This window comes from Pelodiscus sinensis, chromosome 2, assembly GCF_049634645.1.
Source record: "Pelodiscus sinensis isolate JC-2024 chromosome 2, ASM4963464v1, whole genome shotgun sequence".
Taxonomy (NCBI): Eukaryota; Metazoa; Chordata; order Testudines; family Trionychidae; genus Pelodiscus; species Pelodiscus sinensis.
In genome coordinates, this window is record NC_134712.1 from 218,616,781 (window position 1) to 218,644,434 (window position 27,654).

General features: G+C 44.0%; 1 protein-coding gene across 3 annotated transcripts in view; it reads right to left on the bottom strand.

Moving 5' to 3' along the window:
• The window catches only part of LOC102443731 (tRNA (cytosine(38)-C(5))-methyltransferase), a 277,295-nt gene that overhangs the window by 131,332 nt on the left and 118,309 nt on the right, over positions 1 to 27,654 (bottom strand). For all 3 annotated transcript variants that reach the window (XM_025182828.2, XM_006119493.4, XM_075922454.1), the window contains 2 exons: positions 26,887 to 27,043; positions 21,074 to 21,258 (listed from right to left, as the gene is read on the bottom strand). In XM_025182828.2, the coding sequence (XP_025038613.2) occupies positions 21,074 to 21,258; positions 26,887 to 27,043 (342 nt within the window). The remainder of the gene's footprint in view (positions 1 to 21,073; positions 21,259 to 26,886; positions 27,044 to 27,654) is intronic.

Below are 27,654 nucleotides of genomic sequence, written 5' to 3' on the forward strand. Positions count from 1 at the left end.
CTGGACGAAATGCTAACCCGCATTTAGCTCTGCTATGCGTCTTAAAGTCTGTCTTGTACCGTGGGAATATTGCTAACCTTTTCCTTTTTCGATGTCTGTTGTAGGAATGGTTATTTATATTCTTTACCACCATCAATCCCACCCACACCTACTCATACAGAAGGAATGCTCCAATACACATTTTTAAATCATTCCCTCTAAAAAAAATAATTCCTCCCCCCCACCAAGAAAATACTCCCAGGCTGAGATTCTGAAAATTGGAAGCCTACAATTCATTTCCTAAATCCATGCTTAAGCAAGCACCTAACACGAGCAACAAGTGATTCTATTGAGAGATGCTGGGTGTGCAGCACTTTGGAAAATTCAGCCATTTATTTGGGTCCCTCATAGGGATGTTTGTGAGTAATCGACTAGAGTACCATCTACTCACTCCCCCTCTCCCTCTATGAGAGGTAGCAGGGGGAGAAACAGGAGCAGGTGCTGGGGGGGACCGGCTAAAAAGCCAGTTCCCCCCAGCACTGTATCTGCGGTGCTACCCTGACCCCCCTGCTGCCTCTGATAGAGGCAGCAGGAGGGTGGGTAGGGAAGGCTGCTGCAAAGCACCCCCTGTCCATGGGGGTACCAATGGGAAGCTGGGCCCCATGCAGACAGGGGCTGCTGCCACCAAGCACTGTCCACTGGGAACAGAGGTTGCTGAAGCGGTCACCCTCCTTCCACAGACAGGGGCTGCTGCTGCCAAGCAGCCGCTGTTCTCAGCGGCCCAGGCCGGCTGTGTGCACGGGCTGCTCTGGCAACAGCCCCTGTTAGCAGTGGACAGGGCTGTCTGCCACGAACAGGGGCTGCAGGACTCAGCATGAGCCAGGAACAAGCAGTTTCGGCTCATGCTGTCCCAGGACACTGCACCTCAGCATTGTAAACGTAGTAAGAGCCCAGCGGCTCTTATTACATTTAAAATGCAAAGTTGCAGCGCGGGTGGCTTCTGGAGCTGGCATGAGCTGGGACTGTTCAGCCCCAGCTCAAGCCGGCTCCTGGAGCTACCCCCACTGTGGCTCTGCAGAGCAGACCTATTGACTAATCGTGTAGTTGATACCAATTGTATTGACTACATGATTATTCAGATAACTGTAATTTAACATCCTTAATCCCTCATTATGGATTCGGGAACTGGACATTACCCACCTAGTTTTGAAACTGTTTGGCCTGAAGATGTTCTGAGTCAGTGGTTCTCAACCCACTGCCAGTCAACACACGGCTATGGCCCATCTGACAGCCTCGGGGCCATTCAGGCAGTTTATGTTTTGTGTGGGTGAGGCCCACTTAACACTAGAGAGCCGCATATGCAGTCCACAGCAGTAAAGAGGTTGAGGACCACTGCTCTGAATACATTCAACCATTCTTGATCAAATGTACAAATGCTGATATTGCCCATCGGGAGAGAAGGTGCCTTATCTGTAGCAAAACTGATAAAAAGGAAATACAGACCATTATATTTTAGCCAAATTCTGTTCAGTTTGTGACAGACACCATCTGCTAATCATTGTCATGTTATGTTTGTTTGTTTCTCAGGTCTACAGTTATCACTCTCATTCTCAAAGTCTGGAGCAACAACCTCATACTTCTTTATCACTTTGCCCTGGTTTAGTACTCATCTGATTTTCTGACTCATAGGCCATATCTTTTCAACATTGTCCAGTAAATGGTTGGCATAGAAACCTTATTTAGACATCCTCACCATTGAGTCTCTGGCATGTTCCTTTTTAGAATTTCAACAGAACCCTCTCTGATATAAGCTGACTGCTGTAATAGTCTCTCTCTGCAGGCTGCAAAGAGCCAAAGGGATGACCTCTGGGGAGCCAGCCAAAACTGATCTTTGTTCTGATTTCAGAAGCTCTTTTCTGAATACCCAGAAGTCCATTGGGTGGAGCTGTCCTACACAGGACAGTAACACAATAAAATGAAAGGTGATAATAAACCATGCAGGCTGCAAGCTTTTCCAAACACATAATGGCAGTCACATAAGATAAAATATTTCAATTAAGATCTCTGCTCATGATGTGCAAAGATACAAAGATGTATCACAATTATGGACTTGAGGGGAAAGAAATCCACTCAGATAAACTTGCAAACATTTAAGTGATGAATCAAGAGCAGCTGTCTTCTCTAAAAGATATGCTGTAATTTAACCAGAAGCTAGGGGCCTATTGCAAGACCTACCATGCATAATTCTCTGGTCTGTATTATGCAAGACAGTATGCTAGATGATCATAATGATCACTTCTGGACTTTAAGTCTGTGAATGTATGAATGCCCCAAACATTAGAAGTCAAATACAACAGGAGGCCTGAGAGTCCAGACTATCCTTTTTTCCTAAACTTCCAAGGTGAGAACTTCTTACTTCCAAACAGAACAATCTCTCCTAGTTCTTGCAAAACTTAGTTTATTTGTGTTTGGTGCCAGGGCACAGAAGTTTGACATCAAGTCCTCCTCCTCAGATGATGACAAATTTAACATTTGTCAATGTTTGCAAGAACTGTGAAACTGACATACTGGTAGATAAAATGAAGATGAGGCAGTGTGCACCAAATCACAGCAGTGACAGTCTTTGTCTCTATTTGAGCAAAGATAAAGGAAGTCATATCCAATTTGATTTCCCATATGAATTAGAATGGTTGTTTCTTTTAAAGCCAGTATTTTCTAGAATAACCTCTTCAAATACACATCTTTGCTTCCCCCTATAGATCCTACCCACCATTCCTGGGTCTGAACAGAAAAATCTGAATAAAAAAATGTGGATCGATATAAAAAGTTAAGTATCTTGTGCCTTTAAATGGAAAGCAAAAACGCAACAAGTACAATGTTTAAAACTAAAAGCTAATAAAAGGTATTGATGGAATCTTTCAGTAGAAACACTCAAATTGAAATGAAAAACAAGTCTCATGGATTTTTTTCTAAGTTTGATTTCATCAAGTGGGTGTTAGTTTTACCCAAACAGACAGCTCACATCACATACCTATGTAATTCCCCTCAAAACAAACAGTCAGTTTTTCAGTACACAAATAATGGTTACTATGGAAACCATTTCATCAGTGCTGCCTCTTGATCCTGTTTTCAGAGCAGAATATTATTCACAGGAAATTCAAATGACCAGCCAGCTGTAACTCATTGAGAGTGAGGCAGGCATAGTACAGCTAGAATTACAGATTTTTTTTCAGACTGTCTTACCCTTGTAATGAAGGCAACAGCTGTGTATTTTTCAAGAAGCATTTTGAACATTAGGACCAAATTTTGCCCTTGGATATGCAAAAGAAATTACCACTGAAGTTGAATGCAAATATCCTTTGTCACAATTTGTCTCTTAATTCTGCTTTTTGTTTATGGAGCTTGTTTTGTCACTTAAACTACACTGAACAGTTGAAAGAGAAGAGACAATTCTTGCCTAAGCCATATCAGGCAGAGTATTTCTTTTGGTTGGACAGGACAACTGAAGTTTGTAGTATAGAGACTCCATCATCATAATGGCACTTAGAACTGATTATTGGATTCTTTCCTAAGTATTCATATAAGAACATGCATACTCCCTTTTTGAGACAATATTTATTTTCTATTTTATTTGTTCAGAATTGTTTAGCACACATCCCAAGTTCTAGCTGCTTCACAACAGTAAGGCAGATAATACATCACACAAAAAATGGACCCACCTAAAGACAGAGATGTAATAACCAAAAAAGTCAGATCTCTAAATAACAATAAAATACCAAAAGATCCTCTGTGTTCCAACTCATCACTATGTCTCTGTGTCGAGTGCCCAACTGGGAAAAAGATGCTGAGGTTTGATGGGTGCCCAGAAAGCTAACAGGTCAAGGCTTCAGAAAACTGTCCGGGGAAATGAGTTTCAAAACCAAGCCTCTGCATAGAAAACTCCTTTTCAGCATCCCTAGAAGTGGGTGGGCATGCTCCACTGTTTACTCTCTAAGGGCATGTCTACACTACAGAGAAAATCAACCCTCTGGAAGTCATTCTAGCATTCAATGTAGCGGGTCTAGTGTAGACCACCAAAACAAACACTGAGGAAATTCCCTGCTGATGTATGGTACTTCTTGATCTGTGAGGAATAAGGGAAGCAAAGGGAGCATGTGTTCCCGTGGGCCTCCCGCAGTGTAGATGCCGCGACGTCTCGGCTTAAGGTAAGCCTAATCCAGCTATGCATTTTGTGTAGCTGGATGGCGTACCTTAAACCAGCCTGCCTGGTCTAGTATAGACCAAGCCTAAGAAAGGAAGCAGGCAAAGGGCCTGTTGGGCCCTGAAGAAGTTGTTAAACCTGCCTGCTGGAAAGAGACACTAAGTATGGCCTGGATATAAAGGGAAGGTGTGATATGCTGAAGACAGACTCCTGGGAGAAGACCAAAGTGTTCTTTCTCTCTTTGTAGCCTGGGGAAGACACAGACTCGGGGTGATCCCTGACTAAATCCATTCCAGGAAGATATGACAGCATGGGTCAGTAGATAGGGCATTGAACAAGCACACAGGAGATTTCTTCCCAGCTCTGCCACTGACCTGCTATGTTACCTTGGACAAGTCTTTGTGCTTATTTCTCCTCTTACTCCTTGTTGATTTAGATTGTAAGCTCTGAGAGAAGTAACTATCTGGTCCTACGTGTCAATGCAGTACATAGTGCACTGGGGTCTTGAACTTACTTGGGGCCTCTCAGTACTCCAACTTCTCAGTACTCCAACTTGCTACTACTACTACTAATAAGCAAGGAGAAGTGGGTAAACAGACTGTCTTGCTTACACAGAAAACCAAGACTACTCCTGAGGTGCTTTACATTAAAGACAGTGTGGTTTTCCTCTTTGCCTTCTTTCCCAGCTTTAGGGAACCTTGGTTGAGATGATATCCTTTGACTAGCAAAGGCCTGTTGTGCTCCACCCATTTTCAGAAGGTTCCAGAGCAACACTAAATCAATAGATGTAGCATGCAGAGAGCCATCATACTCTCAGAAGTGAAAAAGAACAAGGGTGATAGTTTTGTTTGATAAATAGAAGTACCAAGAGCTATGATTAAAAGCCACATGGGACCACCTTCCAGCTTGGATAGTATTCTAAAAAGAAAAAATTGATAGTCCCACAAAGAAAGTCTGTTAACACAAAACAAAAGATAAGCCAACAAAGACAAAAAACAACTGAAGAGTAAAGAATGCCTAAGAGGACACAAGAAATGTAAAAACATCCTATAAAAACTTTTTACTGATAAAATCAAGAATGAACAGAATATGCATTTCTAAGGGCTTGTCTACACTACAGAGAAGTTTGAAGCTGCCACAGTCGATCTTCCGGGGTTTGAATTAGTGGCTCTAGTGAAAACACATTAATACAAGCTAAGAGTGCATTCCTGTTGGCACTGGTAGTCCTGCTCCTACGAGGAGTAAGGGAAGTTGAAGGGAGAGTGTGCCACCGCTGTGTGGACAGTGCCAAAATGCCATTTCAGATACTTTAATTCCAGCTACATAATTCATACTTAATTCAAACTTATCCCCTAGTGTTAGGCCAAGCCTAAGAGACAAGTTTCCTTACAAAAGAAATAGCTCATAAGTAACAGGTTCAGTAGCCCTCACATCCGTCAGCCAGTAAAAGGGAACTAATGCTTCAGGATGTGGGTAACCACAATAGCTCACTGCTACACAAATATCCACCATCTAGTGCAGAGGCAACTGAAGGGTTTCAGTGATTTACCCTGTGTGGATCAGTCTGAGTTCTGCCATGCACAGGTGCACAAAACTAAGACAAAAGGTGCGTGTGCATGGTGAGATAGGATTACAATTCCCTGTGGAGAAAAATCTCAGAGAGCTATTAATTCCAGACAGTTGCAGGCCATAGATTGTAGCTGCCTTTACCAACTACTGCAACTAGAAATATTTTTGTTTTTAAAAGACAGTTGCCTGTTCCGTGACTGGTGTTCTTTGAGATGTGTGGCTCATATCCGTTCTAGGGATGGGAAAGTTTAACTGGTTAATTGGTTAACCAGAAAGCCTTGCCCTTAATGGTTAACAGGTGAGGCTTACCGGTTAAGGTTAACTGCTGGGGCTGGAATAGGTCCCCTTCTGCCACAGGCAGGGGTCTGTGGCCCATTGCAGATGGAGGCTGCTCCAACACAGCCCCGACTGCAAAGAGGCAGGGAACAGTTTTCTAGCTGGGCTAGAGTAGTCCCCCCTGCTCACTCCTTTTTAATATGTTAGCCAATTAAAAATGGGATTTTACATCCCTAGTCCATCCCACATTAGGTGTGTGTGCTTACCACATGCATCAGTGCAAGAAGTTTTTCCCTTAGCAGTATCTGCTGGGGAGCAACACTAGTGACTCCTGAAATGTCATCCACATGCCTGCAGTATAAGGGGCCCCGCATACTCCATCTTGCTGGAAATTCCACCAGTAGGGAAGGAGGGCAGGATGTTGAATGGACACAAACAGTGCATTTTGGAGAACACCAGTTATGGAACAGGTAACTCTTTTCTTCTTCCAGTGACTGCTCATGTCCATTCCATGTTAGGTGTATCCAAGCAGTACCCATGGAGGAGGGTAGGAGTTCATGGTCACGCTGATTACGGCACAAAACTCTGCCAAACCCAGCATTGTCTCAGACTTGCTGAGTGCGGGTGTAGTGAAATATAAATGAGTGGGCCAAGGACCATGTTGCAGCTCTACAGATGTCCTGGATTGGCACATGTGCCAGGAAGGCTTCCATAGATACCTGAACCCTGGTTGAGTGGGCCCAGATGATCTGTGGGGGAGGGACCTTTGCCAGCTCTTACCAGGTCTGTATGCACTATGGGTATGTCTACACTACCCTCCTAGTTCGAACTAGCGGGGTAATGTAGGCATACCGCACTTGCAAATGAAGCCCGGGATTTGAATTTCCCGGGCTTCATTTGCATAAGCGGGGAGCCGCCATTTTTAAATCCCCGCTGGTTCAAACCCCGTGTAGCGCGGCTGCACGGGGCTCGAACTAGGTAGTTCGGACTAGGATTCCTATTCCGAACTACCGGTACACCTCGAACTAGGAGGGTAGTGTAGACATACCCAAAGAGAGCCAGTTGGATAGCTGCTACACAGACACTGACAGGTCTTTCACCACATCAGCTGTAGCAACAAAGAGCTGTGCTGACCTACGTATGGGCTCAGTACATTTCAGATAAAAGCCAATGCCCTCTGGACATCCAGAACATGTCGACACCTCTCTTCTGCCATCTTGTAAGGCTTGGGACAGAACACAGGCAGGAATATGTCCTGGTTCACATGGAAGGAGGAAACAATCTTTACCAGAACGGTTGGGTGGGGCCGCAGTTGGACCTTGTCCTTGTAGAAGACACTGTATGCGGACTCCAAAGTTAGATCTGAGCATCATGCCTCACCCCAGCACTGCCACCAGAAATAGGAAGGAAAGGGAGCAGGATCTGAGCAGCTCAGAAGATGGTGTGGTGAGCTGGGAGAGGACCAGATTGAGGTCCCACTACAAAACAGGATCTCATAACTGCAGATAGTCACTTGAGGCCCCACAGGAATCTCAGCCTCATGTCATAGGGGAACTCTGTCTGTCCCTGAATTGGGTCATGCAAAGCAGAGCTAGCCATGCTGATGGAGGAATGCGCCAGTCCCTGATTCCTGAGCTGCAGTAAGTAGTTTAGAATAGACAGCCCTAGAGTGTGTTTAGGAGAGATACCCTGATCCAAAGCCCAGTGGGAAAGTCTTGTCCACTTCACCCGGTAGATCAGTTTTGTGGATCGCTTTCTGCTTCCCAGCTAGACTTCTTTTGAGTAGGTATATTCCCCCATGCTCACACACAGAACATCCATGCAGACAAGTACAAGGATGTGAACTTGGGATGCAGAAGCCAACAATGGTCCTGTAACACTAGGGGATACAGTACCATGTTCATGAGTATGCAAAACCAGTGCTGGTGAGGCCATGCCAGTGAGATCATGATCATTCATTTCATGTTCCATCTGAACATGAACTAGAACCTGGCTGATGAGAGGGATCAGCAGGAACACATACAACAGTCCCACAGACATCAACAGGAGAAAGAGTACAAAATTTGGGGCTAGGGCTTCTAGAGTTGGAATTTCTTGCCTTTTGCAGTAATTTAGGAATGAGAATGACAAAGGAGTTTTACCTCACTTTGAAGTAGTAAGGGATTGATGGACAGGGAAACATAGAATCATAGAATTCTAGAACTGGAAGGGACCTCATGAGATCATCAGGTCCAGTCCCCTGCCCTCACGGCAGGACCAAACACGGTTTATATCATCCCTGATAGATTTCTGTCTAACGTGCCCTTAAATATCTCCAGTGATGGAGATTCCATAACCTGCCTAGGCAATTTATTCCAGAATTTAATCACGGGGGTATGTCTACACTACAGCACTAATTCGAACTAACTTAATTAGAATAAGTTAATTCGAACTAAGCTAATTCGAATTAGTGCATCTAGACCTAAAAATTAGTTCGAATTAGCATTTTGCTAATTCGAACTAGCATGTCCACATTGAGTGGACCCTGAACCGAGGTTAAGGATGGCCGGAAGCAGTGCCGGCAGGGCATCAGATTAGGACTTAGAGTGTGGAGCTGCTGTCTCAGGCTAGCTGAGGGCTGTGCTTAAAGGGTCCCGACCCCCATCCCGGACAGACAGATCTCAGGGGTTCCCCACTTGCAAAGCAGTCCTGGCTTGGAGTGCCCTGAGTGACCACACTCGGCACATCACAGCACTCGGCCATCAGCCCGGCTGCACTTGCTGCAGGCTGCCATACCGGGGGGGGGGGGGTCAATCGGGGGGCTGCAGGAGAGCTTCCACCCTGAGGAGCCCGCAGAGCATTTACCCCTCCCTAGACCCCCTTCCTGATGTACAAAATAAAGGACACGTGTGTTCAAAAATAGAAACTCTCTTTATTTAACAAAACTTGGGGAGACTGGGAAAAGGAGGTGGGAGAGGGGCGGGCAACTAAAATGATCAGGGGTTTGGAACAGGTCCCATATAAAGAGGAGCTAAAGAGACTGGGACTTTTCAGCTTAGAAAAGAGGAGACTGAGGGGGGATATGATAGAGGTCTATAAAAGCATGAGTGGTGTGGAGAGGGTGCATAAAGAAAAGTTCTTCATTAGTTCCCATTATAGAAGGACTAGAGGACACCAAATGAAATGAATGGGTAGCAGGCCTCAAACTAATAACAGAAAGTTCTTCTTCACAAAGCAAATAATCAACCTGTAGAACTCCTTGTTGCAAGAGGCTGTGAAGGCTAGAACTATAACAGAGTTTAAAGAGAGGTTAGATAAAGTCATGGAGGTTGGGTCCATGGAGTGGTATTAGCCAGGGGGTAGAAATGGTGTGTCTGGCCTCTGTTTGTAGAAGGCTGGAGATGGATGGCATGAGACAAATGGCTTGGTTATTGTTTTGGTCCATCCCCTCCAGGGTTCCTAGTGTTGGCCGCTGTCGGCAGACAGGCTACTGGGCTAGATGGACCTTTGGTCTGACCCAGTACGGCCATTCTAAGCTCAGGGCTCAGGGTCGGGGGTCTCACTGGACCACCCTGATTTTCATGCAAATCTGCTCCTGGGTGGCCAGGCTGGCAGCTATCCTGCCCTCGACGGCCACTTTCCTGTGCCTAGTGCAGAGGTCGTGGATGAGGTCCACGATGTCTGCACTAGACCAGGCGGGCGCCCGCCTCTTGCAGACCCAGGCAGGCTCCCAGGAGCCGCCAGCCTGGTCCCGGGAAGAGGCGGAGGGCTGGGTGGCAGCAGGTGGCTGGTTCGTGCCGTGCCAGGTGCATGGGCACTGTAGCCAACCCGTGCCCCTTTAAGGGCTCCGGGGCCGGGAGGGGGGCAGACGAGTTTCCCTGGTGGTGCCCAGAGTGGCCACCAGGGAAAGCTGGGGAGGGCTAGCCTCCCATTAGTTCGAATTAAGTGGCCACACAGCCCTTAATTCGAACTGCTTAATTCGAACTAGGCATTAGTCCTCGTAGAATGAGGTTTACCTAGTTCGAATTAAGCGCTCCGCTAGTTCGAATTAAGTTCGAACTAGCGGTTTGTATGTGTAGCACCTATCAAAGTTAATTCGAACTAACATCTGTTAGTTCGAATTAACTTTGTAGTGTAGACATACCCCCTGAAGTTTTTCCTCATGTCCAACCTAAACCTCCCTTGCTGTCCATTGCTTCTTGTCCTGCTATTAGCAGGAAGTAGGATCCCTTCTGAGTGCTCTGAGAATTATATCAGTGAAATTATCCTCTGGTTGGAAAACCATGTTCTAGAAGAGGCCTGACCATGTGAAACACACTATGAAGTAGTGGGAATCCTCTTGTGGTTGCAACCAAATGAATGAAAGAAGCACAGAATGAAAAAGCCCAAATTACCCATGTAGAGTTTGGAGGCAGTTGTCCTAGTACAATCAACTAGAGACCACAAATTAACTTGATTACTCATAGACTTAATTCCTAATATCCTGTGTGAGGTTGGGCTCTGAAATGAAAGAACCCTGTGGTACCAAAATGTTTCTGGTCGGATGAATCACCACACATACCCTTAAAGAGAGAGTGCCAAATCAGTCTTGATAAAGGTAGATGGGAAATTTTGCCTCAAGAACAAGTTAACTTACTGAGGTTTCCAGTGAACTCCAGCAATGGGAACAGCATCCTATAGCCATTTGAGAGGGAGGTTGCCCTATGGATCCTACTCCAAAGAATAACAGAACTTACAGAAATGTGCTGTGAGGAGGGATTTTTGGATTCCTTCCTCTGACAAGGGAATCCTAGAAGACCCCTTGGAAGCTTTAAAACATCATCTGGGCTTTCTAATGTTACTCAATCCTTACATCCAATGGTGGTGAAATCTTAAAGGGAACAAGACTAGCTCCATCGTTGCTTGGAAGGTCACACTTGTGTCGAAGCAGGGCAGGTTTTACAGTGCCATTTCCCAAGTGACTTTGAGAGGACAGTAGTGGGACACAGCAGAAGAAAAGAATTACAAGCAAAGATGAATCAGTGCTGAGTCTCCTCTCACTGCCAAGGGGCTTAGGCATTACATGCATTAGACATGCTGACACTTCACAGTTGCCCCATTGTATTTAATCGCTTTCTTGGAGCCACAGAGAAAGTCACATTACTTTGAGCTGGCAGGGTGCAGCAGCTGAAAAAAATGTGCAGCTAAAAATAAAGTATTACTCATTCTTGCTGGGCTTTGCATGTCTTCAAGTAAACCGCCATTTGGTTGCAGCCTGAATCACTCACTGTCAGTCACCTTCTGAGGTTTATTTCAATTAAAGATCATGTAGCCCCTCAACTATTAACAAAATTACCACAGTACCAGGTATTCTCCTCACTAGTGTGGTTTCAGTTCTGCTTTCTGACAGCAGATCCTAATATACCCAATCATCAGAGGAGTGGAAGATTTAAGGCTAAAAATTGAGCCCAAATCTCCTCTTGGATTGTCAAAGCAGATCTGAACTGATATTCTGATATTTTGCTTTCTCTAATTGTTCAGCTCTGACACAGAAAACCTGTTCATGCAGTGAAAGCAGAATACCATTGGTAAGATCGGCCATGGAGAGCTGAAAGGAGAATTTGCCTTTATCCTTTGAATGCCATACTGAGGAACTTCTACTGGTGAATTGTAAATCCCTGTAGGTATTGTCTATCTACAGACAGAATTGATTATTGCCAGCTTGCGTGCTCTTGGGTTTCCAGAGGCTGCTGCAATCCAGCCAGAAGGCTGTAATTTGATGTCTGACTAAAGAACCCGGATGTATATATTCCATCCATCATTTGCTTCCACAGGATGATATGCTGCTGGTGATACTTTGCAATCAATGTGTAACCATAAACTAAGCCACCCTCTGGGTTTGGAGAGTTCCTGATGGACTTTTAAAAGGACATAAATATAACATGATAACTCAGATGTCTAGGGCAGCTCTCTCTAAATGGTTTTAGCTTCTGTACTGATTCAAATGACAGAAGCAAGTAAAACTAAGGCCGGGGGGGAGGGGGGGAGGGAGGGAAAGCCACATGCTACCTTGTCTCTTCTGTGTGAATTTCCTTAGAAAAAAAGATTTGCCAGTCTAGTCCCGGCAATCACTATCTAATGTGTTATTCCCACATGGAGAGAGAGGATATTGTGGTGTAGTCCTGGAATGTTACTGAGATAAAACACATCCTTTTACCAAAAATGGAAATGAAACTCGAGAAAAGCTGTCCTCTGAATGAATTTCCTCATTTGCTGGAGCCTGCATATTTGGGTCCAATAACTGGTTGTGAGCAAAGTAGCTCCACAGGGTTTCTGGATGTGGGGAGGAATACTTCCCGAGGTTCTAGAGCAGCAGGAGGACCACTCTCCACTTGCTACTTCAGACTCATGTCTTCTGAGCCTCCATGGCAGAGTGACAAGTGAACCTCTGGCTAGGGGAGGCTAGCCCCCAGCCCCACCCTTTGGCCTGAGTCCCTGATCCCTATGGGTATGTCTACACTACCACCCTAGTTTGAACTAGGGTGGTTAATGTAGGCAACCGGAGTTGCAAATGAAGCCCGGGATTTGAATTTCCCGGGCTTCATTTGCATATTGCCGGGCACCGCCATTTTTAAATGTCCACTAGTTCGGACTCTGTGCCCATGGCTACACGCGGCATGAATTAGGTAGTTCGGATTAGGCTTCCTATTCCGAACTACCGTTACTCCTCATGGAATGAGGTGTACCGGTAGTTCGGAATAGGAAGCCTAATCCGAACTACCTAGTTCGTGCCGCGTGTAGCCGCGCGGCACAGAGTCTGAACTAGCGGACATTTAAAAATGGTGGCGCCTGGCAATATGCAAATGAAGCCCGGGAAATTCAAATCCCGGGCTTCATTTGCAACTCCGGTTGCCTACATTAACCACCCTAGTTCGAACTAGGGTGGTAGTGTAGACATACCCTATGTGCTCCCCTGTTGGAGCCCAGATCTCTTCCCCACTGCAGACCCCAGATCACGCTAGTGCCTCCAGCTCTTTAGCTCTGGGAGGGCATGTGGCATAGCCCCTGTGCCCTGCCCCTACAACCCCAGAGTGCCAGGAGGAGTGCCTTGGCCATCATGTCCATAGGACAGTTCGGGGTGACCATTCTGAGCCCTGCACTTTGGGGACCCCTGTGACAGCTGCCCCAACCCTCCTATGGATGGGACAGTCTTCCATATTGATATTAGCCCATGGAGTCTGGGGTGGCCTAGAGAATTACCGGGGGGGGGGGCCTGGCATGGGGAGTTGGGCCCCTTGCACTCACTGCGCACACCATGGGAAACAGGACAACCTGGCTGGGAGACGGTGGCAGAGTAGATCAGGCTACTGTGTCACTCTGCTTCCTGACCCCTGCTGCTGTCCTGCATCAGGCTCCAAGTAATCCCCCGAGTCACATCTCTCAGGGAAGGGGGCTTCAGGAAAGGGGAGACGTAGTATTTGGAACATTTTTGTGCCTTTGGGAAGAGATGGACAGGTAGGATTTTCCCCGTGGGTCAATACAAGCATATGCTAAATATGTTGGACTTTAAAGTGAGGGGTAAATGCTCTGAGAACAAGAAAGTAGAGAGAGTTTGTCACTGGACAGGAAGACTAGAGGTTTTCAAATCATATTTTTCTTGGATATGAAGGAAGTGAATTTCATTCCTACTGCGAGACTCAAATCTCAAATGCAGTAACACTAAATTCTCTTTATTTATCGAAGAGCTTTGCTACTTTTGAGACTATGATCTGTTACTAAATAAAAAGTCTCTCAATAAGTAAAGACAGGAGAGTAAATGATGCTTATTCAGCTAGCAGCAGCATGACAACAGAGAAAGATTTGTTTCCTTGGTTAATGTCCCTAACCACACTGAAGGGCTATTTTCCCCTTTCAAAAGATTAATGTTATGTTTTAAATCCAAGTCAAGCAGGCATTGTAATTACAATCCAATTCAACTACTATTAGTGGCACATCAGAAAAAAAAAGCAGGCCTGCCATAAGAGAGGTGCTTATAGATGCTGGAACCAGGGGTGTGACGGGTGCTACCACACCCGTTGGCCAGAAGAAGTTTCCAGCATATACAGGGTTTATAGTTTGGTTCAAGGGCTCTTAGCACCCTCACGCTACAAATTGATCCAATCCCCCTACCTGTGCTGTATCTCTACTGTCACTACTTTGGTCATGTTTTTATGATACGCAGCTGCTCTGATATTCTCCGTAACTAAGCTGGAAGCCCTCTGCAAAATGTCAGGCAACTTGAGTGTTACTTGGAGAGAGCCAACTTCCACGTCCAGACCATGAAACAGAACATGCTGCTCATTTGTACAGGAAGTGCTCACATCACATTACTGTCAGAAAATGCCTGGATAAAGTCCATCAGTCTCATTCTCTCCTGCTTTGGCCCTGTGCATGCACTTATACTGGTGCAGAGTAGGTCCTGGTCTTAATTAGTCTCCGGACTTGCCAGCACTGAGTTCCAGAACTTCTAGGCTTGGCAGTTACTAGCGCTGGCATCTCTGGGCTTGCCACATCAGTTATGAAAGTAAAAAATTAGTGAGAGTCCTGGAACCTCTTTCATTACACATTAAGTTTTGAGTGGGTCTAAAATGCCACTAAATCAGAAGGGTGGCATTTTACCCCCTATAGTACAGATGAGAACGTGTATTCAAGGTGCAAAGCTGAGGAAAACCAGACCCCATGCAATCCAAATGCTGAGTTGTGCTCTCTCACAGAGCTCCCATGGGGCTGAGGTGGGTCTTCTCAACCTCAGCACTGGCCAGTTTCTTCAAAGCACAACCTGTCTCAAAAATCCTTAACATCCAGCAATCGAAGGAGAGAAAGAACAGGGAAATGACATGCACTAATGCTTTCTCATTATATCCATGCAATTTCATTTCAGTTTGGCTCAGACATGCATTTAATTTCCATTGGTACATCACTGATCACCTCAGCACTGTGTTAGTGTATCCTCAGCTATACACATAGGCTACGTCTAGACTGGCATGATTTTCCGCAAATGCTTTTAACGGAAAAGTTTTTCCGTTAAAAGCATTTGCAGAAAAGAGTGTCTAGATTGGCACGGACACTTTTGCACAAAAGCACTTTTTGCAGAAAAGCGTCCGTGCCAATCTAGACACAGTTTTGCACAAGAAAGCCCCAATCGCCATTTTCACCATCGGGGCTTTTTTGCGCAAAACAGTTTTTAGCTGTTTACACTGGCCCTCTTGTGCAAATATATTTGCGCAAGAGGGCTTTTTCCGGAACAAGAGCAGCATAGTATTTGCGGAAGAACACTGACAATCTTACATTAGATCGTCAGTGTTCTTGCGCAAACTCAAGCGGCCAGTGTAGACAGCTGGCAAGATTTCTGCAAAAGCAGCCACTTTTGCGGAAAAACTTTCCAGTCTAGACTCAGCCATAAGGTTTTGGTTTTTTTCATCTACTTGATGACAGAACTCTAAGGAGCCTATATCCCTTAGAAAACAATTGCAAGAGTTTCTTGCTTTCTGCAGGCAAAGGAGCAACTAGTGAAACTGAAAGTCTTTATTATATTAAGTGACGAAACAAAATACAATTCCCATCCCAACTCTCTGAATCAGGGCATGATATGGATATTTTAGCCACATTCAAATTTGGAAGTGAAGCCAAGTCTACACTATTAGGGTACGTCTACACTACAGCGCTAATTCGAACTAACTTAGTTCGAATTAGTTAATTCGAACTAAGCTAATTCGAACTAACGCGTCTAGAACTAAAAACTAGTTCAAATTAGCGTTTTGCTAATTCGAACTAGCAAGTCCACATTGAGTGGACCCTGAACAGGGCTTAAGGATGGCCGGAAGCAGTGCCGGCAGGGCATCAGAGGAGGACTTAGAGCGTGGAGATGCTGTCTCGGGCTAGCCGAGGGCTGCGCTTAAAGGGTCCCGACCCCCACCCCGGACAGACAGTTCTCAGGGGTGCCCCGCTTGCAAAGCAGTCCTGGCTTGGAGTGCCCTGAGTACCCACACTGGGCACATCACAGCACTCGGCCATCAGCCCGGCTGCACTTGCCGCAGGCTGCCATCTGGGGAGAGGGGGCAATTGGGGGGCTGCAGGAGAGCTTCCACACCCAGAAGCCCGCAGAGCCAGCCCAGTCCTCCCCATCGGGGGCTCATACCCCATTCCTCCCTCACCTCCTTCCACTTACCCTTCCCTAGCTACTTTTCTTGATGTACAAAATAAAGGATAATTGTGTTCAAAAATGGAATCTGTCTTTATTGAACAAAACTGGGGGAGACTGGGAAAAGGAGGTGGGAGAGGGCAATAGAGAGGGTGGGAAAGGGGAGGGCAACTACAATGATCAGGGGTTGGGAACAGGTCCCATATGAAGAGAGGCTAAAGAGACTGGGACTGTTCAGCTTAGAAAAGAGGAGACGGAGGGGGGACAGGATAGAGGTCTCTAAAAGCAGGGGTTGGGTGGAGAGGGTGCATACAGAAAAGTTCTTCATTAGTTCCCATAAAGAAGGACTAGAGGACACCAAAGGAAAGGAATGGGTAGCAGGCTTCAAACTAGTAACAGAAAGTTGTTCTTCACAAAGCACAGAGTCAACCTGTGGAACTCCTTGTTGCAGGAGGCTGTGAAGGCTAGAACTAGAACAGAGTTTAAAGGGAAGTGAGATCAAGTCATGGAGGTTGGGTCCATGGAGTACTATTAGCCAGGGGGTAGGAGTGGTGTCCCTGCCCAAAGTTTGTGGAAGGCTGGAGAGGGATGGCACGAGACAAATGGCTTGGTCACTGTCTTCGGTCCATCCCCTCCAGGGTCCCTAGGGTTGGCTGCTGTCGGCAGACAGGCTACTGGGCTAGATGGACCTTTGGTCTGACCCAGGACGGCCATTGTAAGCTCAGGGCTCAGGGTCGGGGGTCTCAGTGGACCCCCTTGATTTTCATGCACACCTGCTCCTGGGTGGCCAGGCTGGCAGCTCTCTTGCCCTAGCTGGCCACTTTCCTGTGCCTAGTGCGGAGATTGTAGACGAAGTCCACGATGTCCGCACTAGCCCAGGCGGGTGCCCGCCTCTTGCGGTCCCGGGCAAGCTCCCGGGAGCCGCCAGCCTGGTCCCGGGAAGAGGCGGAGGACTGGGGGGCATCGGGTGGCTGGCTCAAGCCGTGCCAGGTGCAGGGTCTGCTGGCTGGGTGCTGGCAGGCTTGCACCTGGCACGGGCACCGTAGCCAGCCCGTGCCCCTTTAAGGGGTCCGGGGCCGGGAGGGGGGCAATAGAGTTTCCCTGGTATTGGCCAGAGTGGCCACCAGGGAAACCTGGGGAGGGCTAGCCTCCCACTAGTTTGAATTAAGGGGCTACACACCCCTTAATTCGAACTAGCTAGTTCGAACTAGGCTTAATCCTCGTAAAATGAGGTTTTCCTAGTTCGAACTAAGCTCTCCGCTAGTTCGAATTAAGTTCGAACTAGCGGAGCGCTAGTGTAGCGCCTATGAAAGTTAGTAGTGTAGACATACCCTTAGAGAAGGTTGACCGAAGATACACAACTACAGCTGAGAGAATAGCATAGCTGGAGTTGACATACCTTACGACAAATTTCTGTGGTGACCCCACTGTGGGAGGTCAACAGGAGAAACTCTCCTGTAGATTTCCCTTACTCCTCACAGCCTGGTAGAATACCAGGGTTGAAGGAAGTGTCATCAGCGGTCAATTTAGATGGTCTTTACTGCACCTGCTAAATCGAATCTCGGGAGATCAATCTCCGGAGCATCGATCTCAGGGGAAGTGAAGACAAGCCCTGAAAAACAGGGTTTTTTATAGTTTAGGATTTGATGTGGATGCAAAAATACAAACGTAGAGTCAGATCCACAGATTTGTATCTGTACACACACCTCTGCCTCCCACATCCCCTCCCACACCCATTCTCTTCCTGTCCAGGATTCTAAAGGGTTTCACATTCAAAGGTCTGGTTTCCGCTTGTTTATAAATAATATTAATAAATTCCTAATTGTATCTAAACTCATTTCCTTACACTGACTCTTTAAAGCAGTTCTGCTCTTTTATTTCCTTCTGCAGCTACATAGTTTCTGGAGTGCATTCTCTATAGAGCTGACTAAGTCTTCTGCCTGCCAAAACACATCTGTATAAGTTTACAAAACACCCATTTCAGATAACAATAATGAAATATCTCTGTTTCTTCAATCATCTGAAATATACACCTGTTTTTTCTAAGCTATGATTCCATTGTTATTCCTGGTTGGTCCTTCTGGAGCTTTTCTTTTTAAATGTAATAATATTTTGCAACAAAACTGCAACATCTGTCCCACCCTAATAATTATGAGGCTTTATTTAGATTTAACGCTTTCTCCCCTGGCAAACAGAAGTCAGTTTTCAGCATGGGTTTCAGCACAGGAATACCCTATCGGAGATGGCCAACCTGTGGCTTCAGAGCTATATGCGGCTCTTCAGAAGTTAATATGCAGCTTCTTGCATGGCTACCAAATCCAGGGCTGGAGCTAAAGGTGCCAACTTTCCACTGGGGTGGAGGGTGCTCACTGTTCAACCCCCAGCTCTGCCTTAGGCGCTGTCCCCTTCCACCCTTTCCCCCTAGGATCCTGCCACTTCCTATCCTCTCCACTGAGCCTGTCACACCCATGCTTCCCTCCTCCTGTGTCTCCCACTGAGAAAGAGCTGATCCCAGTGGGCAGTAGGAAAAGGAGAAGGAGGCACCGACCGGTGGGGCTGCCAGTCGGCGGGATGTGCTGAGAGAGGTGATGGGGAAATGATCAGGGCTGGTGACACAGAAGTGTTGCTCTTTGGCAATGTGCATTGGGAAATTCTGGCTTCTTCTCAGGTTTAGGTTGGCCACCCCTGCCCTGTATATACAATCTGCTAAGAAAATCAGTGACACACACATTTCAAAACATTCTTCCCTGTCCCCTGTATTTCATAGGGTATGTCTACACTGCAGCGTTTTTCCAGAAAAACAATACTTGTGTCCATACTGCCATTGAGTTCTTTCGATAGAACAGAGGGGTTTTTCCGATGGCAGTAAACCTCATTCTATGAGGAAGAAGTCTTTTGCCAAAAGACCTTTTTCGGAAAAAGGCATGTGCGGATGCAAAAAAGAGGGTTTGTTTTTTTTAAAGAAGAGGCTTCCAAGAAAAAGCACAGGTGCCCTGGTGGCCACTCCATCCACAGTAATCACAACTTAAATGAGAGATAGCGTCCAAGAAATGTGGCTGCTATCTTTCGAAAAAGCACATTGCTTTTGCGTTGTGCTTTTGCTGTGTAGACACTATCTTTCGAAAGAAGTTTTTCTGGAAGATCTCTTCTTGAACAGCTTTTTCTGAAAGAAGACTACAGTTTAGATGTAGCCATAAATCTCTGTACTAAGGCCAGAATATTCCCTCTTTCACAATTCACAGGGTGACACAAACGTTACTTGATTTCCTAACTCGTTCACCCTTGTTCGCTTTTTACATATTGGCACATTTTTGTATGCCCTGCAGCAGAATGAAGACATCTTTTCCATACCAAGGAATCATAATTTTAAATGACATTTAAAGACAGACATATTTGTATTACGACAAAAAAGCAGTTATTTTGATTTCTCTTAAAATGATCTTTTCCTCTAAAGTGTCTAACTGAACTCCGATTTTTATGTTTCTGGTTTTAACCTCTGCAACTTGACCACCTCTTTTGTAAATTAAAAACTCTTTAACACAGGTTTATGACTATTTTCCCCTGTAATGGAGCCTTTTCAGTAAATTAATTTCATTTTTCTTTCATTAGAAACAAACTAGGAATTATTAAAAGAAAGGACAGTTCCATATGTCCACATCACCCCATTTTGCCTTCATCAACATATTCTATTTCTGTTTTTTAAAATGTCCATCAAACCCTTGATTTGGTATCATTCAGCCATGGCTCCTGGGATACTGCCTTCGAGCAACCACCTTTCTCTTTGAGGGTTTTCTACTGTGCTCATGCTCCCTGCACTTCACTGATCGATGGCTTAGACATCCTGGAATTTGGCAGTGTCATTTCTCAGCATGGCTCTGATGTTTCCTTATTGACTTGGCCACAAAACTTTTCAGATATTAATTGATTCCTGACAGTTCTCAATATTCTGCAATACTTCCTTCCTTACCTTCTTTCCACTCCTGTCTTCTGCAGGAAGATGCTGGAATCACCATTTTCATCAATTTCAATTGTGAAAACTGGCACACCAAATGGACATGACCAAAAGGACCAGCAGAGATGTCACCTGACTTCCAGCAAGACCAGCCGCATGGGGATGCCCCAAAATGCAAGGGACCCTTAAATATCCATGACTCCATTATCAACCTCTTCTCTCCAAATAGCTATATTTTTCAAAACTTTGGAATATAGACCCTTAGGGTGCAATTCTTCCCTGTGCAAAGCTTCACTGGTGATTAAATGCTTTGTGTTCACCCCCTGCCACAGGAGTGAAGTGTACTCTTAGAGAAGCCTTATCAATTCAACAAAAACCCATAAGCACATGCAGAATTTAAATTTAAGACTACCTGTGTGGAGCATAACACTTTAGCATATGTTTAACTTCAAGTCAACGATACTTAAGAATGTGCTTACAGCCTTTCCTAAATAATGATATACAAACGTGCATAATTGCTTTGTTGAATTGGTACCATACGTTATATTACCCATGATAAAACAATGTTAAGACATATGACTATTCTTTGCAATGAGTATATCTCTAGCTCATGCAATATCTTGACCAGACCAAAAAAGAAACAAAACAAAAAAACCCACTCCCTCTCTTTCTAATAGCATTCAAACACGTGTTCCCTTTGGAAACTGATGAACCATCAAGTGCACTAATAGGTTCATCTTCCATCTTCTGATTTGGGCTAGTTACTAAGTACCAAATGACTAAAACCAATAGACACACAGGTAAGATATACAATGTAATCAATAACAATTAGAGTTTCTTTACTTGGTCTTCTAACAAAATATTTCTGATGTGAAAAATTGAGGTCATAGAGTATTTTCAGTCTCTATTCTCCATGAAAGGAACTGGTTTACATGTGGTCTGGAATTTGGATTCATACCTTCAAGTAGTCCAGATCACAGTTCGATCCTTCTACATCAAAGGCTGTAAAGCTGTAGCTGAGTGTATTGCCAGTTGTAGTTTGGATGGTCCAGCTGCAGTGTTCATTTAGAGGGTAATTGTTTGGATAATTTAAACTTTCCAAGATGCCATGGCTACGGTTGGCAATCACTATTCCTTGGCAAACTGGAAAAAATACAGTAATAGATTATACTTTACATACTGTTTTCTATCCCAGGATCTCAAATTAGCTACAAATATTACTGGATAAATTCTAACAATATTGCCATGAGTTATGTGTAAGTATACCTGTTTTACAGAGCAAGAGAATTAAAAAGAGAGAGGTCAGTGATTTTCCAAGGACACACAAGCACCAGGAACAAAATCCAGATTTCCAAACTCAAAGTTGTTCATGACAAGCATATCCTTCTTCTCAAGTAATACCAGAATCATGAGCCAATTTCCCCCATTTTCCTGCATACTCTTTTTGCCTGTTTTTCTTTTTTCAAATGCAAACTTATTCTCTAGAAACATCTATTTATGTTATTTTAAAAAACTCAGAATAAAAATGTGTTGTACCATCTACCTTAATAAGTCCCTCTGAAACCAAGTTATAGGCCGGAAATGTATTTAGACATAATATTGTGCACACACATATTTTTTTCACATACTGTTGTAGGGGTTGATCTTACTTTGAGGTGAAGGTTGGACTTTCAATCCTAATTTTCTATGGGCATGTCTACACGGCAGCGTTATTTTGGAGTAACCGATGTTATTCCAAAATAACACAGTACGCATCTACACTACAAGCCTTTATTTCAAAATAATGTTGAGCTGGAGGACTTTTTACTCCGACTCATGATAACCCTCATTTCACAAGGAGTAAGGGAAGTTGAAGGAAGAGTGTTCTACCCTCAACTTCCTGCTGTGTAGATGAATTAAGCTATTTTGATTTAAGCTACACAACTGACATAGCTGAAGTTGCGTAGCTTAATTTGACGTTAGCCCTGCTGTATAGATGTACTCTATGATTCTATGACCTGAGTGAACTGAGGGAAATAAAGCTCACATATGACTAGAAAGACAAAAGAAATCTACTTGGCTTATGTGAGATATGCTGGAAGTCAGCTGAAGTTCTTAATACTTTTCCTGGTTAGTCATCGAGCAGAGCTCTAGTGGAGGATTTGGGGATTTTGTCTAGGATTAAGAGAGCTTTCATTGAACTGGGGAGGGGATGAAAGAGACAAGAAACTAGAGAAAGGATAAAGAATAGCCATGTCTCTGGACCACTGATTCTCCAGAAGTTAGAGTTAGAGACTGCCAATACAAGCAAATGCTGTGCTGCAGAACATGCTGCCTTCAGTTACCCCATAGAATGTGTACTTGGAAGCCTCAGAGAGCTAACAGGGGAATCTGTATTCAGGTGACTCTGAGACTAAGTAGCTCCCCAAAGAGGCTGATTTGGGAAATGAAAGGTAATTAGCTGCTCAGGAAAGCAAGCTGGGTGAGCTAAAGGATTAATTAACCCATCATCTGAGGATTGATTTAAAAAAACATGGAAGGATTTTCAAGGAGGGGGAACAGGGCTGATTGAATGCAGTCTCACAGAGCTCTCAAGAGAGACATTTGCTCTTCCTGGTCCCTAAGAAAAGGGCTGACAATGTACAAGACACTTTACAAAACTATAAAGGCATTGGTGGAGCAATCTAAAATAAACTGATATGGATACCCAATCAGTGTAGGCCAATGTTTCCTCTAAACTCTTCCATCCATGTGTGGATTTTTTCCATCCTTGTGCAGAATACATTTGTATGTGCACTGAAGCATGTGCAAATGTGTATCACCAGTAGAAACAAAAACAATCTAGCTGAGAGCGCTCTACTAATCAGCTGGGTGGCATCAGAATTTCTCCTGAGCAGCCGCATAAGCATACAGCTTAAAGGGAACAGTGATGCAGGCTCAGCAGATATCTGTGGTGCAGGAAGGCAGGAGTGGCGCACACCCTGCTATAGGGAGAGACCAGAAAAATAAGGAGTTCTTCTGTCTGGAATAGGAAATATACAAAGGGTTTGAAGAACAAATTAGCAAAGCAATTCTATTCCACTGAGGTTTTCATATGGTGTCTATCACAGTACTATTTGAGGACCATCCAATAGTGCTTTAAGAACATGACACTTATTTGTCATATGAAGTTTGTTCTTTCATCCTCTCCTCAAAGGGAGATGTGTGTGCAGTGTAGTGTCTGTTCAGTTGTGGTGTGCGTAGGCTTTAATACAAATATAATTGTTGCCAGGCATTTATAGAAGAAAAGGCCCGGTCATAGAAATGTAACTTGCCTTGGAGCAAAAAGTAGTAAGTTTTGTGCCAGTCTTTAGCACCAGAGTCTCAGACTTCCCCCAGAGGAAGTTTTCATAGAATCATAGAATCATAGAATAATAGGACTGGAAGGGACCTCGAGAGGTCATCGAGTCCAGCCCCCTGCCCTCAAGGCAGGACCACGCTCCGTCTACACCATCCCTGAGAGATGTCTATCTAACCTGTTCTTAAATATCTCCAGAGAGGGAGATTCCACCACCTCCCTTGGCAATTTATTCCAATATTTGACCACCCTGACAGTTAGGAATTTTTTCCTAATGTCCAATCTAAACCTCCCCTGCTGCACTTTAAGCCCATTACTCCTTGTCCTGTCCTCAGAAACCAAGAGGAACAAATTTTCTCCTTCCTCCTTTTGTCTCCTTGCTTTAATTGTTGAGAATCCCATTGTGCCAACCACCATCTTTGTCCTGGAACTTGAGATGATTTTTTAGATACTAAGGCGATGGAGAACTTTGATTGTAAGTAGTGAGATCGAGAACTTGATTTAAAAATCTATGTGAAGCCAATATAGAGAGCAGAGGACAGGTCTGATAGATTTGCAGCAGCCTGTGCTCCTGAGGAGATTTGCGGCAGCATTGTTAAGCAGTTTCTTACGTTCTGAAGGCTTCATGCCAGACATTGCTGTACACCTGCTGAGAGGTGACAAAGGTATGAACAACTAAGGCCAGGTCTTCCTCCTCCAGGATGGGATGGAGTTTCCTAGCACAGCAGAAGAGTAGAAAGTATTACGAACAGGTCCTATGTGAGAACTCAGCATTAGTGAGGAATCCACGAGTACTCTTGGCCTGATAATGGAACTGACCAATTGTGGGTAACTGAGAGTCACTTGAACAGCTCTTTCATTATCTACCATCAGAAATAATGAACATACTTCCAATGCAGGTCTTGGATTTCTTTTTTCAAAATTATTTATGTAATTCTAAGCCTAGGTACTTAAATATTCTAAAGTACCCAGAATGCCACTGAGTCTCAGAGTGGTTGATTTGGAACATGTCTGCAGATTCACACTCAAGCACTGGGAAATGTCTACTGAGAAGGACTACATGAAAACTCCAAAATGGAGTCTGCAGAATGAGAGTTGGACTAAGCAGCTGCCTTCTTGTTCCATTTTTGTACCAGAAATACATCTGGTATGTGGGTTCCTCCACATGTTAGTCTTATACCAACAAGCATATTTTCCTTTAGAATGTGTCATGATTAACCATACACAAGAAGATTTGTAAATATATATGGTTAACTACCATATTTCAAACTGATACCTGCTGGACATTTTCAGAGTTTGAACAAGCCACTGAAAGTTTTGTTTCTTGAATTTATTGTGAATCTTTAGTAATGAAAGAGTAGTGTCAACCACATAATACACATGCCTCCAGCATATCTCTCAGAGACATACTTGTAGGTGTATTTGCAAACATTCTGATGGTTCTTGTGATGTGGAGATCACCCCCTAGAAAGGGTTAATGTGGCTCTGAAGGAGTTAAGCAATCTGAAAGGCTGCCCCTGAAAGAAAATTGGCTTCATAGTGATTGAAAGTGGATCCCACCTGGACTGGAGCAGCCAGGGCAGGTATAAGGCCATGAAGTAATGGCAGAAGGAGGCTGCAGATGGGAGCCAGTCACTCTCTGGGCTTAGAGAAGGCAAGGAGGAAAGGGGAGAGTAGAAGGCCTGGGTTCTAGTCCCTGAAAGAAGGCATGCCCAGAAAGGTGGTGGAGTGGAAGCCAGATAGAAATGAAGTAGGAAAAGGTTCAGGGAAAGGGCAACAAGTTATGAGATTGCACAGACATTGGCCACTGATTCAAGAGTCCCTGAGTTAGAAACCAGAGTACAGGATGGGCCCAGAATCCCCTCCAACTCACTGCAAAAGGGGCATAGCTTTGAATTGGAGGATTACTGAAAATGACACCTGGTTAACCAGTCCAATGAGGGTTTGCTATTCTGAAAGGAGAAAATGATAATCACTTGGCCAGAGGGCCACGCCACAAAGAGGGAGAAGTCTAAGTCATGAAGAGGAAGCACTGTTGTGACTGGAATGTGAGGAGCCACAGGCACAAATGACAGACAGAAGGGGGCACCAGACCGGGAGGAGTTTTTCCACAGATGCAGCAACAAGGAGAAGCCCCAACAACAACTAGAGAATCCAGTGATTGTCCTTTTTTAAAAAAGGACATAGATGCAATGTGAAAAGTCTTTGTGGTGTATAAAAAACATGCTGCAACACTGTGATTCCTCTAAGGCATGCGTGAGCCAGTCAAATTTAATAAAAAACACATCACACATAAAAATTGTGAGTACAAACTGAACTTGAATATTCTTGGCTTTTCAAACATTCTGTTTAGAATCAGTAGCGTATAACCATTTACTGTAATTCAAATCCAGAGGAATTCCCAACTATAGCACTTTCTGTAAACCTATAAATCCTCTGATGACATATCATTTTCAGGATACCCAGAGATTAACTGTATTGCAGTTTATACTTAAAGAAGTATCAAAAGTTTATCTTACCCATATGGCACATAATATTGGGACACTATCTGAGATGATGAAGAAAATTCAGAATTCTGTATGATGTACCATTTAAAATATAAATACCAGCCATGAAAGTGTTACATAAAATATGGCATTAAAAGAAAAAAGTTTTAAAATAAAAAATTACATACCTTTCATATTCTTTTTCAGACTAACATCCCCCCCCCCCCAAAATATAGTGATGTTTTGTTTAAAAATAAATAGGTTCATTCATTAATACCAATAAAAATCAGTACAAGAGGTACTGTTTTGTTTTTGTTGTGTATACATTGTAATTAGCCAAGCACGTTCATTCATGGAAATGATACATCTCCAAATGCTGGTATACAGCTTTCCATATAACACTTTATAATACTAGGAGAAGAATTCTTTTGCAAAGAAATTTAAAAATGTGTCTTTTGCAACAAATGCTTTGAACAATGAAATCCTGAGAAATATTCCAGATGGGCATTACTAGAATCTATGAACCAGATTCTGTGGAGGGGGCCAAAAGGATCTGGTTGTGTATCCTCAATCTTCAGCCACCTTACCCCAGAAGTAACTAAAGAAGCAAAAAGTCTAATTTATCTTCCACCACTGTCTGAACCTTATACCAATAGGATCAGGAGTATCTGTGCACTGCTCCATTAAGCCTTCTCTCATCTTCCCATCCACACACCTGCCCCAAAATGGCCCTGACGCATAACTTCACACATGATGAGATTCACAAGCAGCTATATCTGTCCATTTTAAGTCCACTATGTGCTGTGGTCCTAACTGACCAGAGAATCTAGCCAAATGATACAATACACGCACAATCTTCCATGGAAGAGAATTCTGATCACAATTGAGACCAGAGAGCACAATACGTTTATAGAACCAATACTGGCATTCTAGCAACTTGCTGCTCTCACTCTTCTCATTCATACTTACTCTGCTTGTACTCAGCAAGGAAACCTCTGCCTTCGAAATGACCATCTGTCCTTAGTTTCACATAAAAAGTATCCCTGGTGGAACGGATTGACTCAGGTATCTGATTCCCACAAAATTTACCCAACATCCTAGCACTGCTACTGTTGCCATCGTATACCTTTGAATAAAGAGAGACATACAAATCTTGAGGGATGATGATAGTAGTGAAAATTAGTCATCTGTTAATACATTTTACCAATCTCTCATATGTAAAGGAGAATGAAACTATCACATTTTATGAGAAGTGCTACAATGGAAAAATGGCAGAAAAGGACAAACTTCTGAAGTGACTTCCAACTTAATCTTAAATCTCTCTGGGTATGTTTACACTTGCACCCTATTTTGAAATAGGGATGCAAATGAAGACATTCGAAATTGCATATGAAGCCGGGATTTAAATATCCCATGCTTCATTTACATAATCGCGTTATGACGCTATTTTGAAATAGCGCTATTTCAAAATAAAAGGCACTGTGTAGTCACATTATTTCAAGAGAAAATCCTTCTCGAAATAACTGTTAAACCTCATTTAATGAGGAATAAAGGTTATTTTAAGGGTTTTCTCTCGAAATAAGGCGTCTACACTGCACGTTTTATTTCGAAATAGCACTATTTTGAAATAGTGCCATAACGTGAATATGCAAATGAAGTGCAGGATATTTAAATCCCAGCTTCATTTGCAATTTCGAATGTCTTCATTTGCATCCCTATTTTGAAATAGGGTGCAAG